The 13,875-nt window shown below is 40.1% G+C and overlaps 1 protein-coding gene across 1 annotated transcript in view; it reads right to left on the bottom strand.

The window, feature by feature from the left end:
• CGNL1 (cingulin like 1) overlaps positions 1 to 13,875 on the bottom strand; it is a 110,561-nt gene that overhangs the window by 50,549 nt on the left and 46,137 nt on the right. Inside the window, exons 3-8 of the mRNA XM_006037514.3 lie at positions 13,466 to 13,560; positions 11,586 to 11,679; positions 10,121 to 10,222; positions 6,551 to 6,699; positions 4,747 to 4,882; positions 1,406 to 1,618 (exon numbers count right to left, since the gene is read on the bottom strand). Coding sequence (XP_006037576.2) covers positions 1,406 to 1,618; positions 4,747 to 4,882; positions 6,551 to 6,699; positions 10,121 to 10,222; positions 11,586 to 11,679; positions 13,466 to 13,560 — 789 coding nt within the window. The remainder of the gene's footprint in view (positions 1 to 1,405; positions 1,619 to 4,746; positions 4,883 to 6,550; positions 6,700 to 10,120; positions 10,223 to 11,585; positions 11,680 to 13,465; positions 13,561 to 13,875) is intronic.

Here is a 13,875-nt window from a genome sequence, read left to right as displayed (position 1 = left end):
CAGGTCCAAGGAGGTGATCCTCCCCCTCTATGCGGCACTGGTCAAGCCACAGTTGGAGTACTGTGTCCAGTTCTGGGCGCCGCACTTCAGGAGAGAGGTGGACAGCATTGAGAGGGTCCAGAGGAGGGCCACCCGCATGATCCGGGGTCAGCAGAGCAGGCCCTACGAGGAGAGGCTAAGGGACCTGAACCTATTCAGCCTCCACAAGAGAAGGCTATGGGGGGATCTAGTGGCCTGTTACAAACCAGTCAGAGGGGACCAGTAGGCACTGGAGGAGTCCCTGTTCCCCCGAGCACTACCAGGAAATAATGGTCACAAGCTGGCAGAGGGTAGATTCAGACTAGACATCAGGAGCCTTTACTTCACAGTCAGAGCGGCTAGGATCTGGAACCAACTTCCAAGCGAAATGGTGCTGGCTCCTATCCTGGGGGTCTTTAAGAGGAGGTTAGACGAACACCTTGCTGGGTGACCCCAGTACTTTTTCCTGCCATGGCAGGGGATCGGACTTGATGATCTGCTCAGGTCCCTTCCAACCCTACCTACTCTGAAACTGACAATGGATCCTTAAAATAAGAGCTACCCTCCTAAAAGAGTGATGCAGAACTTGAAGTGTCCCCACACCTCCCTCCTGCTAAAAGTGTCAGGGTTTTTTAAGTCTTCCTCAGAGGCATTGGGTGTTGACTGAAGCCAAGGCTGAGGATTTTGACTGAGATTGTGCCAATGTTCCTACTGGGACTTAAACCTGGAGGTTCCTGGCCAGAGGGATCTGTTCCTCCACTCAGGGTCAAACCAACTGCCATATTTGGATTCAGGAAAAAAATTTACCCCATGGTCAGATTGGTGTGGATAGTGAGGGTTTTTGCCATCCTCTTTCTGGGATCTCCTGAATGTATATTAACAACATTTATAGCAGGTTATTGGTTGCCATGGTCTCCCTGCTTTACTTGTGACAGGTTAGTGTGTTATATATCTTGTGTGGTGTCAACGTTGACTGTATAGTTTTGCTATGAAATTAGACAATGGATTTGTATAGGATGGGCTGGACAAGGATAATCCTGCCTCAGGCAGGGGGTTGGACTAGCTGACCTATGGAGGTCCCTTCCAGCCCTACTTCTCTATGATTCTATGATTTTCTATTCAAGAAATTTCCTCCAACATTTAACATTAAATTCCAAGTCTGATAAGTAGCAAAAGAGGAACCAAGGATGCAACCCTCTAATCTGCATCATGATACACTTGACAATCTTCTTGGGGTATTCAGTCCTTCAGACATGCCTCCAAGCCATTTCAGCAAAGGGCCCTCAAGGTTCTACTGCCCTACCCTCCTTTCATAAGCCTACAGCCAAGCAAAATTAAACAGATTGTATATGATTATTTAAAATGCATCCTTCACCATTCAGCTTACCTTTCTTGCTTCCTCCAGAATCTGTCTTAGATCCTGCAGTTCTCTATCATGCTGTTCTTTAAGTTTATCAATTTCCAGGTCATGGCTAGACACTTCTTCCTTTAGTGCTCCCTTTAAAGCAGTCAACTCCCGCTCTCTCTTCCTCAATATTTCTTCCTGTTGTTCTTTTGCCATCAGCGTTTCTTGCAGATCCTGCTTCATTTGCATCAACTCCTAAACATGATTGAGATGAAACAAAATTAAAATGCCTGTATTATAGCTAGCTAAAATTAGTGAGAACTAAGGAACCTTTAAGCATATTCTGTTCAACTATGGCATTTTGGCAGATACTATAAAAATGCAACCAGCCTCTTCATTCAGCAGAATCATCTCACTGGCTCTGTTGCTGCTCTTTTACAACTTGGTACTGATCTCTCCAGAGCCTAGTGATTCTCCTCCACTTCTTGCTGACAGCTGGGTGCCAAACTCCCAACCTCTTTCCTACTTCTAAGGGTGGTTTTTGTACTTTTACAAATTTTTGTTACTATCACCTCCAAAAGTCATCATTTTCATTTATCAGTCACTCTACTTGTCAATTTAAGGTGTGATACTAAAATCAGTGTGCTTTGTTGTCTGTCCTACTACTATTAGATTTTCTTTTCAATCTTGTTTTAAAATAGAATGGTTGAATATTTAAAGTTTTACTTAATTTCTGGATATTCTATGGAGTGGCTATAGCTGTGGACAAATCATTTTCATAGCCTCTTCATTCCATTTTGTATGCTTGTCTTAGTTCTCTGTTCTCTAAAATACTTATCTGCTTCATAGGAATGTTGTAAGGATTAATTAACATTTGTAAATGTGCCATCATTAATTCACTACAGGACTAAGCTTGGGACTCAAACTATAGGTTTCTCTGAGTTCTTTTCTATCAATATGAAACTAGCTTGCTGTTGCAAAAGTCAGGAAATAAAGCCACAAGGCAGGTAACTAGCCTGAAAGATCACTTTGTTGTCTATTACAAAACAGCTTGAGTATTTCACATTTAAATCAAAATAATGCTATCCTTAATTCCCAAAAGTTTTAATCAAGCCATTCATTGCTCAATCTTTTCTGGCAGATTTGCTGTGAGGATTCTTAAAACTGCAACAAAAAAAAACTTTACAAGAAAGGCACTCTGTTTCTTGGTCTGCTGCATTTTAAATGGTGCATTTTAATATCGCACAAAAGGAGCCTTGACCACAAGCTGAAAGAACCATACTTTCACAAACCTAGAACAGTGTATGTCTTAAGAATCATAGAAATGTAGGACAGAAAGGCACCTCAAGAGGTCATCTGGTCTGAGGCAGGATTCATTACATTTAAACTATCCCTGAAGATGTTTTTCTAGCTTGCTCTAAAAATCTCCAACACAGAATTCCACCTCCCTCCCTAGGAAACCTTTTCCAGTGCCTAAGTATATTCATAGGCCCAATCACCATGTATTTATCATGCAGTTAAGGTGTTAATCATGTGATAAACTATAACATGTCATATGTTCAACCAGTTTATCATATCATAAAATGCCAAACGAACCACAAAGATGTTTCACATTTATGGCTTTTGGCAGACAGTAATTTAAACATGTGATGGAACTGTGCATCATGCAGCACAAACTAGCTTTAAATGCCCCAGCATTGGGGAGGCCCATGGGGTGCAAAGCAGGGCTTGAAATTTGGCAGCATGTAAGGAGCACTTCTGCTGCCTCCACACTGGGGCACTTAAAGCTGGGCCATGCAACCCAATGCATGATCCCTTTGCACGTTTAAGTTAACATCTCCCAGGGGTCATAGTTATACACTTTCAGTTAAAATGTTTTTTCAAATATCTATCCTAAATCTTCCTTGGCACAAATTAAGCTGATTACTTCTTGTCCTAACCCCCATAGACACAAGTGATCACTGTCCTCCAACCATTTATGTAATGGAAAACTATTTCATCACAACTCAGACTTCTCTTTTCTATTCTAATCATTCAAAATCTTTCAAATTTCTCTGTATCTTTCTAATTCTTAAGTGTAGCATTCTGCATTTCTCTCGACAAAGTTTATTTTTATTCATTCAGGACCATTTCTGCAATTTTTCAATATCATTTTAAAAATCTGATCAACTGATCCTGTTCTTTAAAATGTCTGCAATCCCTTCCAGGTGGTGCCCTCTGTTTGAGAACAAACTATTGGTAACATCTCTTTGAGTATGTTTTTCAAGGAGAGCACCCACCTCATAGTGATATTGTTTATACCATATTTTCCTAGTTTGTTTACAAGAATTTTGTGTGCAACAGTAGCAAAAGCTTACTAAAGTCAGGCTACTTTCTCTTTATCCACTAGGCTACACCCCCCCTTACCTACTTGGTTTTGTTAAGAGCAAACCTGACTGGCTGGGTTTAAACTCCTCATTTGTTTTAGTATCTTTTCAGGTGTTCAAGTTAAGTTGACTGGTCTTTCACCTGTCTTTTCACACTATTTTTTTAAGATAGGTACTATCATCTGCTCTCCATGAGTTCACAAAGACAATCACTAACAGTTCATAAATGGTTTCAGCCAGTTCCTTAAAAGGACTCCAGGGGGAAATTCACAAGTTTTTGAAAATGTGACTATACCCAACACCAAATATCTTTTAATCTATTTTCCCTAATCCTCCCTATACACTTGTTCCTTTGTTAAAATTAATGTTATTATCTTGTCACAATTAACTTTTTTTGTAGAGACTGAAGCAAAAGAACACTTTGAATATTTCAGCCTTTGGTGTCATATATGCTCTTGTTCCCCCCCACATTAAGAAATTGACTTGTACTTTTCTATAACTTTCTCTTACTTCAAATGTATGTATATAACCTTTTATTTTATTACGTCTCTTGCTAGTTGCGTGTCATTTTGCATCTTAGCCTTTCTAATTTTATCCCTACATTGTTGTGCTGCTCTTTGTACTCCCCTTTAACCATATGCCCTTGCTTCCACTCTCTGTAGGTATTAATAACCTGACTGTCAAAAAAAATAAGTCCTAAGACAACCATATGGAATCTTACTATATTTTTCATTCTTCCTCCACATTGGGATAATTTGTTGTCGTACCTTTAGCATTCCCTCTTTTCATAATCGCTGAACTCCTGAACTCCTTTTTCCCTTAGGATTTCTTTCCAAAAGAGTTTACCTATCTTATCCCAGAGTTCTACACATCAAATGGAGAAACTAATATCAACTACTAGGCAATTTTTAACATTAAATACCTGCATGTTTCTACAACCCCCATTTAATTAAATGTGTGCAAGGGTGTTCACAACTTGATCATATAAACTATTCTTGAAATACTTTTATCACTAACCTCAATCAGAACCTCTTTCTCCTCATCATCAGCATGTTTTGCATTATCCAGTTCATCATGCATTTCAGAGAGTTGGTCTTGGAGGTCCCTGATTTCCGTCTGGTGTTGTTCCCGTTCCATCTTCACTTGAAAGAGTCTCATTGGGGGAAAAGTTACGTTTTAAATTTATAACAGTGTAAAATTATTTTCCAAATATCATAAAGCTCAGAGAATTTGCAACTGCTCTCCCAGAATATATATGACAAAATGAGGAAATAACAGGAGAAGCTGTAAAGGAGATACACTGGTATTCTCCTTAAGAAAGGAAAAGATTGTAGAAATGGGATAAACACACCTAGATAGAATACTAAGCTCATTTTAGACCAAACGTTTTTCACTGAGGATGTTTTTGCCTAAAGAAGCCATGAACATCTGTATTTTGAAGAGCCACACATACAATGTGACCATGTAGTATTATATACAACTCACATTAAGACAAATATTAAAATTAAGAAGAAGAGGCAAGGATTTTTGTGGGTGATATCTTTTATTGGGCCAACTGAATAGTTGGGAGGGATACAGACAAGCTTTAGGTTATGAAGTACCTGCACCTGAGACATGAGAAAGGATGCTTCATACTCAAAAGCTTGTCTGTATCCCTTCCCACTTTAGAGTTGGTTCAATAAAAGATAAATCACTCAAAAAATCCTTGCCTCTTGTGTATTTTCCTGGATCATTGTGGCTACAAAAATCAGCCCAACGCTGCCACAAAACTACAAGTCCCAGGACACAAACATTCATTTCTAGCAGTGAAATTCCCTGAGAAATATCCACCGCTAAAATTTTTTCTGGAAGATGTGACATATAGGCATTCAGCCTGAAGCTGTTCCCTCTCCCCTGCTCTCCATGACTTCACCAGACTACGGTGATCCCAATGTTGGGAAGGTGTCAGAAGCAGTGGCTGTTCCATTCCTGCCAGTCATCAAGGAGTGGAGTAGTGGGGAAACTCCCCACACCTCCTCCAGACCGGAGCCTGGGGAACAGGCAGGGAGCAGTTTTCTGCATTCTGCACTCCACTCCTAATCTCTGGGGGCAGAGCAGAGGGAGCTGCAGGGCAAAAGACCTAGCCTATTCCCCTAATTGGGCAGTCCCCAGTTTGGGGAAGAGGCAGGGAGCAATAAGATACCAGTCTGGAGAGTGGATAGAAAGTATCAGCAACCCAGAAGTGAGCAGCAGCTGCCCCCTATGCCTTCTCCAGACCAGGGTGATCCCACTCTGGGGAAGGCACAAGGAAGCCTTTCCCCACAGCTTGACAACTTCCAGACTGGGAAGAGGTGAGCAGCAGCCAGAGTCACCTGTCTCAAGAAGGTGCAGGAAGCATTTTCCTGCTGTCCAACTACTCCCAGTCCCCAGTGGAAGAAAAGGGCACGAGTGTTTGTTCTCCCTCAGGAGATATCCTCACTGTTGAAAGAGGCAGATACTTCTTCCACAGGAGGCATTTCACCTGTGGGAAAAACTTGATGAATACCTCTACATTTGTGTTTTCTATCAGGAGAGCAGCAATTCCCCTGGTAGAAATGTAGCACCTGCATGTGGCCTTAGTTTCACCTCAAGTATTTTCATATGTTCAGTTTTGAGGTGGTAGTTTAAACACATCAGATAATAACAGAAGCTTGATATGGTGCTTGGGACTATATTAACTTTACTGCCTTCTAAATACCAAACCAGGTATGGATTAAATATAGTCTACATTATTTAAAAAAAAAAAAAAAAAAAAAGAAAGAAAGAAATTCCAACAAAGACAGACTTTCTACAAGAAACTCACTCTTCGAGGTTGTCCCGGAGTTCCACCTCACTTTCCTTTAGTTGCTGTCTTAAGGCATCTTTTTCTTGAATATTTTCATCAAGTTGCAACTGAAGGTCATTCAGGGTTGCTCTCATAGCATCTCTTTCTTCTTTTGTATTTTGCTGATTCTAAATTGTACATGAAAAAAGTGTTAAGCAGAGATAATTTGATAACAGAATAAAATGAGTGGCCCTAATCTTAGAAGGGTACGAAAAGTCCCTTGCCACTTCATTCTTTTCAGTTACACAATTCAAATACCTACATGATGAGATCTTGTGGAAGAAGAAAAAAATATGCTTACTTAGAAATCTGGAAGATACTGGAATTTGCCTCCAAATCACATTTGAGAAACTTGTTTGATTCTGAAGAAAAGTGCAAGTTCTATGACTTAACAGGTAAGAATATATTTGGAATTAATTTGAAATCTAAAAAGAGAAATGTATAGTGAGCCTTGTATTATGCAAAATGCTGAGGAAAAGGAAGGGGTGAATACATTACATATAAAGATGAAGTAACTCTGAAATTTAACATTGATTATGAAATGTAAAGGAGCTGCTGGAGCCTGAAAGGAAAGAACTCAAGACTCCTCTGTGGACACTGACTTGGGTTAAGGGGGTCCAACATACATGTAAAGACCAATATTTACCTTCTATCACTGTAGACAGAAGATAAATACTGGTCTTCCATATATGTTAAAGGAACATCATCCCTTTCAATGTTGAATTTGTTACTTGATAAACTATGGCTTTTGCCTTTGTGTGAGAAATCTAGAATGGGAAGACTTGTATAATGGAGACAGAATGCCTGAGATTGACTATCACAGATTGAAAGTGGCCTATAATTGATTACAGCTAGAAAATAGGTAATCAGCTGAAAAGGCAGGGTAGGAGGTGCACATTATAGACTGCCAGTATCAACCAACTGAATCAGAGATGCATAAGAGCAACAGAGCCTTCAAATGTAACAATTCCCTTTATTAGATGCTAAAGCAGATTACAACCAAATTGTTTCTATTGCCTCTAATGCATTTTCAGTACAGTATAACCTCATAAATCTGGATGCTAAAAGTCCGGAATTATAAAAAATCTGGAACTTCCTCCGCCACTCTGGGACCAGCCGCCACTCCCCACTGGCCTCCCGGATGCGGAGGGGGAAGCTTGCACGCAGTGGCTGCTGCCGCCATTCACCACCCTGTGCCACCGCTCCATGTCCAGCCACTGCTCCAGAGCTAGCTACCGCTATCCCTGCCTCCCTCCCTCCACACCTGCTTTGCGACCAGCCGCCACACCGGTTTCAAAAATCTGGCATTTTCAAATTTCCACCAAGTGCTGAGTTCCAAGCAAGCATGCCAGAATTATGAGGCTGTGCTGTACTTTATTTTGAGTTCCATATTGAAAACTAACATATTTAATTTTATCAGTAGCCATGAACAATGTGGTCTTATACAAGGGTGTTTCAGAAACTAACAGCAATCTCCAAAGACAACTATTTTGTGTGCAATGATCATTTACTAGATCATATTACTTCTCCAGATAATCAGCCGCTTTTCAACACAGGTATTCCAGTGAGCCACAGATTTCTTGATACCATCCTCAAAGAAGCTTTCTGGTTGCTATGACAGCCACTCCCGCACTGTGAGTTGTACCTCTGCATCACTGGCAAATCTGTGCCCACAAAGGGTCTCCATCAACAGTCCAAACAAGTGATAATGACTTGGCAGATGGTCAGAACTGTAGAGCAGACAAGGTTAGATTTCAAAGCCCAGTCCATGCAAAAATCCCAATAGTTGTCAGTGCATTTGGCAGCCGTGCACTGTGATGCTAGAAAAGAACACCTTGCTTGAGCTTTCCATGTCATTTGGTCCAAATAGATGGCTTCAGGTGGTTTTGGAGAACCTGTCAATAAGTGTTGCTGTGACCACGTGCTCCATGAATGGACAAGGAATGGTTCCATGCAATCTCAAAACAGGATGAGCCATACCTGTCCAGAGGATGGCTGAGTGCAGAATTTTCTGGGAAAAGGCAACAATGTGTGTTTCCACTGCATGCTCTGCCTTTTGCTCTCAGGATTATATTGATGGACTGAGGTCTCATTCCCCATGAAAATGTGCAAGAGAAACCCCTCACCTTCATCCCATACATGAAGCTGGGTACACATTTCCACCCATTGCCATTTATGCATATCTGTCAGTTGATTTGTCATTCAGTGAGCCCACATTTTTCAGTAATGTAGGTGATCATGCAAAATGGCAGGAATACTGTCAGCATTTACACCTACTTCTCCCTCTAGTTCAGGATTCCTCATTCACCTGTTCACATGCACAGTGGCATCATCCTTGGCAATTTGTCTTCTGTCACAGTTGTGTTGGAGTTTCCTACCTGCAATTCATCCATTAGGGATGAGTGATCATTTTTTAAACTTCTCTACACACTCACAGACCTTCCATTGAGCCATACAGTTCTCACCATATTGTGCCACAAACCTATGGTGAATTTTACTTGGCAGCACACCAGTCTTTGGTGCACACTTACAGCTGCATGGCCATGGTGTTTATGTGCTCACTAGGATCACAAGTGTGTTGAGTATGAAACAATGGGTGCACTCAACAATGCTGCTATCTGTTCCTCACTACCATGTAGCTTCCCACTTTGTTGCAGACATACAGCGTTGGTATCCATTTGCCATTAGTTTCTGAAACACCCAAATCTCTCAATGCACTTATATCTCACCATAGTAAAAGAATTGTTAACATTGATTCCAGCAGCTATTGAAGAAAACTACATTCTGGGCATATCTACATGAGAAGTTTACGCGGAGTTGACTAATTACTTCTACAGTAAACATCTCAGCGTCTATATGTGCAGGGCAATTAGGCTGGAATAAACTAATCAACCTCCCAGTTGGAATAAATTAAATCAGCTACTGCTTAGTTTTTTACTCCACAGCAGCTCATGTGTGGACAGTGACACAGCTGGCTAAGGCACAAGGGTTCAAATGGCACATGTGGGAGCAATAAACTCCAGAGCAATAAGCTCCAGAGCTTATTGCTTCACATTAATTGCATGTGTAGACATACCCTAAGAGTAGCTAATTCTCTATGTTGATATCTTACACAGTGCATGAGAAGCAAACAAGGAATAATAAAAAAGGATCCTCTGTCAATGTGTCAATGCACACACATATCCAGAAAATAACCATATGATGGAAAATGTTCATACTTGTCTGATAGGAGGCATACAAGCAAATTCTAGTCACCAATAATCTGTACATTAACCTGTTTCACCTAAAATCTGCATGCATATAAACATCTGTTAGTTTATTTTTTACTAACAAAGTATGGGAAACCAAAAGAATCCTCTAGTCTTATATTCATAATCCCAATCATACTTCCTTCACTTTAAAACATAAGATAAGAATTCAAAATACTGAGCCTTCACATACACAGAAGAAAATGTTATCCATATCAGGTCGGTTGATTTTGACCAATTTAGAATGTTATATTTGTAATACGCCTTATATTTGTGAAATATAAGCAACATAGTATAATACCTTAATTTCTAAATCCAACTTTTTCTGTAGCTCTTCAATTTTCCTCTCCAATTCTGTTTTTTGTTCCAACAATGTTTTTATTTCAGCTGAAGAATCAGAAACCTGCAATTAAAACAGACAAGTTTAAGATGAAAATCCAAGATACTGTTTTCTGACTTCCCTTTAAAACCTAATATGAAAACAGACTTATAAATAAACAATAAAATAAATGTAGCAATAAATTCAGTTATGGACCTAACAAGATAGAGTTTGGGCAGTTTTTATACGGTTCAAGACAACCTAATATTTTCAAAGAAACTAGGATGCAACTCTTGTACAACTTCTTACTATTTTTCAAGCTATATTGCTGTTAGCGTAAGTGATATCTCAAAGTAACCAAAAGAGTGTTGTAGTAACCTCAGAATATAACACCAATATATTAAGCAAACAAATTAAGTCACTAATACTTGGGTTCAAATTTTGCTGAGATAACTTTCTGTGTAGACACTAATGGGAGTTGTGTAGACATTTCTAAGGACAGAATTTAGATTTTCTATTTTTAACAAATTATTTGCTTGTGTTTTAAATTTCATTTTACTCCCATGTAATCTAAAATATAATAAATGGTATATAAGTATCCAGTCTTTCAATACTTCTATGAGAACAAAAAGACACTTTTCCACCTTCTACTATTATTAAAAACAGTTGATCTCTTACAAGATAGAAGTAACATTTTTTAATAGACAGATTGGTAAATTGTGTTACTACAATATTGCTTTTAAATAATAACCCATTCAACTACACACACGCACACAAACACCACTCTCCTAACAGATGCATCTGTTCACATAATAATAATTAGAGGATATTCAGCAATCTTTTTAATAGCTAAAAATAGCAACTTTTCCTTAAGTCCAATTATCTTTCAATGTATATGCAATAATAGCAGGAATTATTTTTAAGACTTCATCTCCATCTCCTTTCTCATCTCCTACACAGCCATAGCTTCAGCCACAGCCCCTGGAAAATATGTATGATATGAAAGTACCTGCTAATAGTTTTATACCAATGTGTTATCACAAAGTAATTCCCACACACCAATTCCTAAATTTCTATCTTCCAAATATAAGAACAAGATGCACTTTGGGATGACCACTACACTTACACTTTAAAAAAAAAAAGCATGGCAAAGCTTTCACATAGTGCCAAACCAGCAGAGCACATAAGTGTGTGTTTAATCTTAAGGAGCGGACTATTAAACTAAATTAAGATCTTTACATATTTAAAGTTATACACATGCTTACGTGCTTTGCCAGATTAGATTATAACAGAAATCCAAATTAAATTATTTTGTGTACCTTAACTAACTTTGCTACTGTATGCTTTCCCTCACAACCCGACACTTTTTACAAAACCAATGGCAGTTCTGTATCTGAGCATTTTATAACTAGGAAACAAACAAAAATTATTTAAAATGGCTATTTACCTGTGCATTTCCAGCAGCCCTTGACTTTAAAGTCTGGATTTTCTCAAAAACCAAGTTGACCTTCCTCTTTGTAGCATCATCGTTGTCAGTGCTTCTGAAACAAGCACACAACAGAAATGAGCAATGTAATGAATTACTTGTAGTGGATCCACAGTCTTTACGGCTTTACTGCCTGAACACATGCACACTCACTTTTTGTAGCACCTTAATGGCATATATAGTTCTACAAAAGGAACGTCCAAGACCTTAAGTCTCAGATGCTGTGGTCTGGAATCCTCCATGAACTTGCATGCCACAGGAGCTGTATTCTTTGTCTAAATGGACCCAGAGCCATGATTTTATTTTTAAAGAAAAAAAATTGTATAGCGGGCAAATCCTGATTAGATGGGAATTGGAAAATCCCATACGACCTTATGGGACACTCTGGAGGAACAGAATAATAAAGTGCAGTAATTAAACCCAGTAATTTTAAAATTAATCTCTAGGTTTTTGTGTACAGTCTAAGTTTAGTAGCAGTGCACTTAATTTATAACTTCTTATAGATGAGTAAATCATGCAGCCATGCAATACAAGCTGGTGTTTTATTTAGGTAGCATTCCAAGCAGCAACCAATTCTGCATCATAAGTCAGACTTCTGCAATTTTTTAATCACACAGAACTCTTATTTATAGCAGTTTTAGAAGTTGTATTTAAAATAATTGTATTTTTAACAGGACTCTGCAACTGTATATTGTAATATAATTTGTATTGTATTGTCACATTAAAAAATAAATTTTCCACTGTAATTTACAGGGACTAGTGATCTGCTACCAATTATTTCCTGAGTACAATAATATTCTATGTGTAGTAGTACACAAGAGAGAGAGAGTCATAGACTGCTATAGTAGTAAAGGATCTGAACAACATATAGGACAGGGGTTGACAACACCCCGCACATGTGCCAGAGCGTAGCATGTGACGGTATTTTGCTTAGCACACATACCTCAGGGCAGACAATGGGGAAGGGGCCAAGACTGCACTGCCACAACAAGGCTTGGGCCCCTCACAGCTCCCCTGATGTCTGCCCAGAGGGGGCACGTGAACCCACCACTGGCAACAACAAGTCAGGCTGGGGCTCCACAGACCCCAGTGCAGCTGCTTGCAGTCTCCCTGCTGCCTGCCACAAGCAGCCCAGGGTCCATGGCAGGCAGCAGGGGCCTGCCTAGTGCCTAGAGCCCAGCCTGGCTGTGGCAGGCAACTAGGAAGCTGCAGTGAGTACACGCAGACCTGGGGTGGATGGCAGGGGAAATGCAAAGGGCTCAATCTTTGTTGTGGCAGTGTAGCCCTGACCCATTTCCCACTGTCTGCCCCTAGGTGCATGTGCATTTGCTGTCAGCAACGAGCTGGGCCAGTGCTCCATGGACCTTGCTGCAGCCACTTGCAGCCTCCTGGCTGCCTGCACAGCTAGCCCTCTGGGCAGGCCCCTGCCCCCCACCACAGAGCCTGGGCTGCTCACAGCAGGTGGCAGAGAGGCTACAAGCAGCTGCATGGGGATCTGTGGAGCCCCCAGCCCAGTTTGTTGCTGGTGGTGGGTGAATGTGCACCTCAGGGCAGACAGCGGGGAAAGGGCACAGGCTCTGCTACCACAACAAAGATCAGGCCTGTCATGGCTCCTCCACCATCTGCCCCTGGCACACCATCATCTTCCAAGCAGATGTTGTGGGTGTTTTTGGCACTACCCAAGAATGTTGCTGACCCCTGATAGAGGAAATCTCAAGTATAGACTTAATATGACCAGACAGGCCATGTCTCTCTCTCCCTTCCCCCCAGCAGTAATATAAAACAACAACAACTTAAAGAGTACCATTGCCATTAAAAAAAAATTAATAAACTTTACTAACCCTTCCTTAAGGTAATTGTAAAGGATCTGCTTAGCTGTTTCTTCATTTGTTTGCTGTGCAAGTTCTTGTTGGCCCTTTAATAGATCAGGAGTTGCCTAAAAATACAAGTCTGGATATAAACATGTAGTCTCTTGCAAGGATTTAAAAAGATGTTTGCTTTTGTTCTGAAAGTCTCAATTCTACTCTATTACCAGGAAAGAAGTGTATTATGAGTATGGTCCAAAGTTCAATAAAATCAACAGACATTTTAAGGTTACAGAGGAGACATACAATTCAGCAAAAGGGGAGATACAGCTTCCTTAAAAATAAGCACATTTGGGACTTTCCCTTTATATAATTATTTGTGCTATATTACATTTTGGGCCATGTCACAGCACCATCAAAGGATATATGTTGCTTTTCAGTAGGGA

Source organism: Alligator sinensis, unplaced genomic scaffold (genome assembly GCF_000455745.1).
Source record: "Alligator sinensis unplaced genomic scaffold, ASM45574v1 scaffold662_1, whole genome shotgun sequence".
NCBI lineage: Eukaryota > Metazoa > Chordata > Crocodylia > Alligatoridae > Alligator > Alligator sinensis.
The sequence above is the reverse complement of the archived record's forward strand: the minus strand, read 5'-3'. Positions and strand labels throughout refer to the sequence as shown.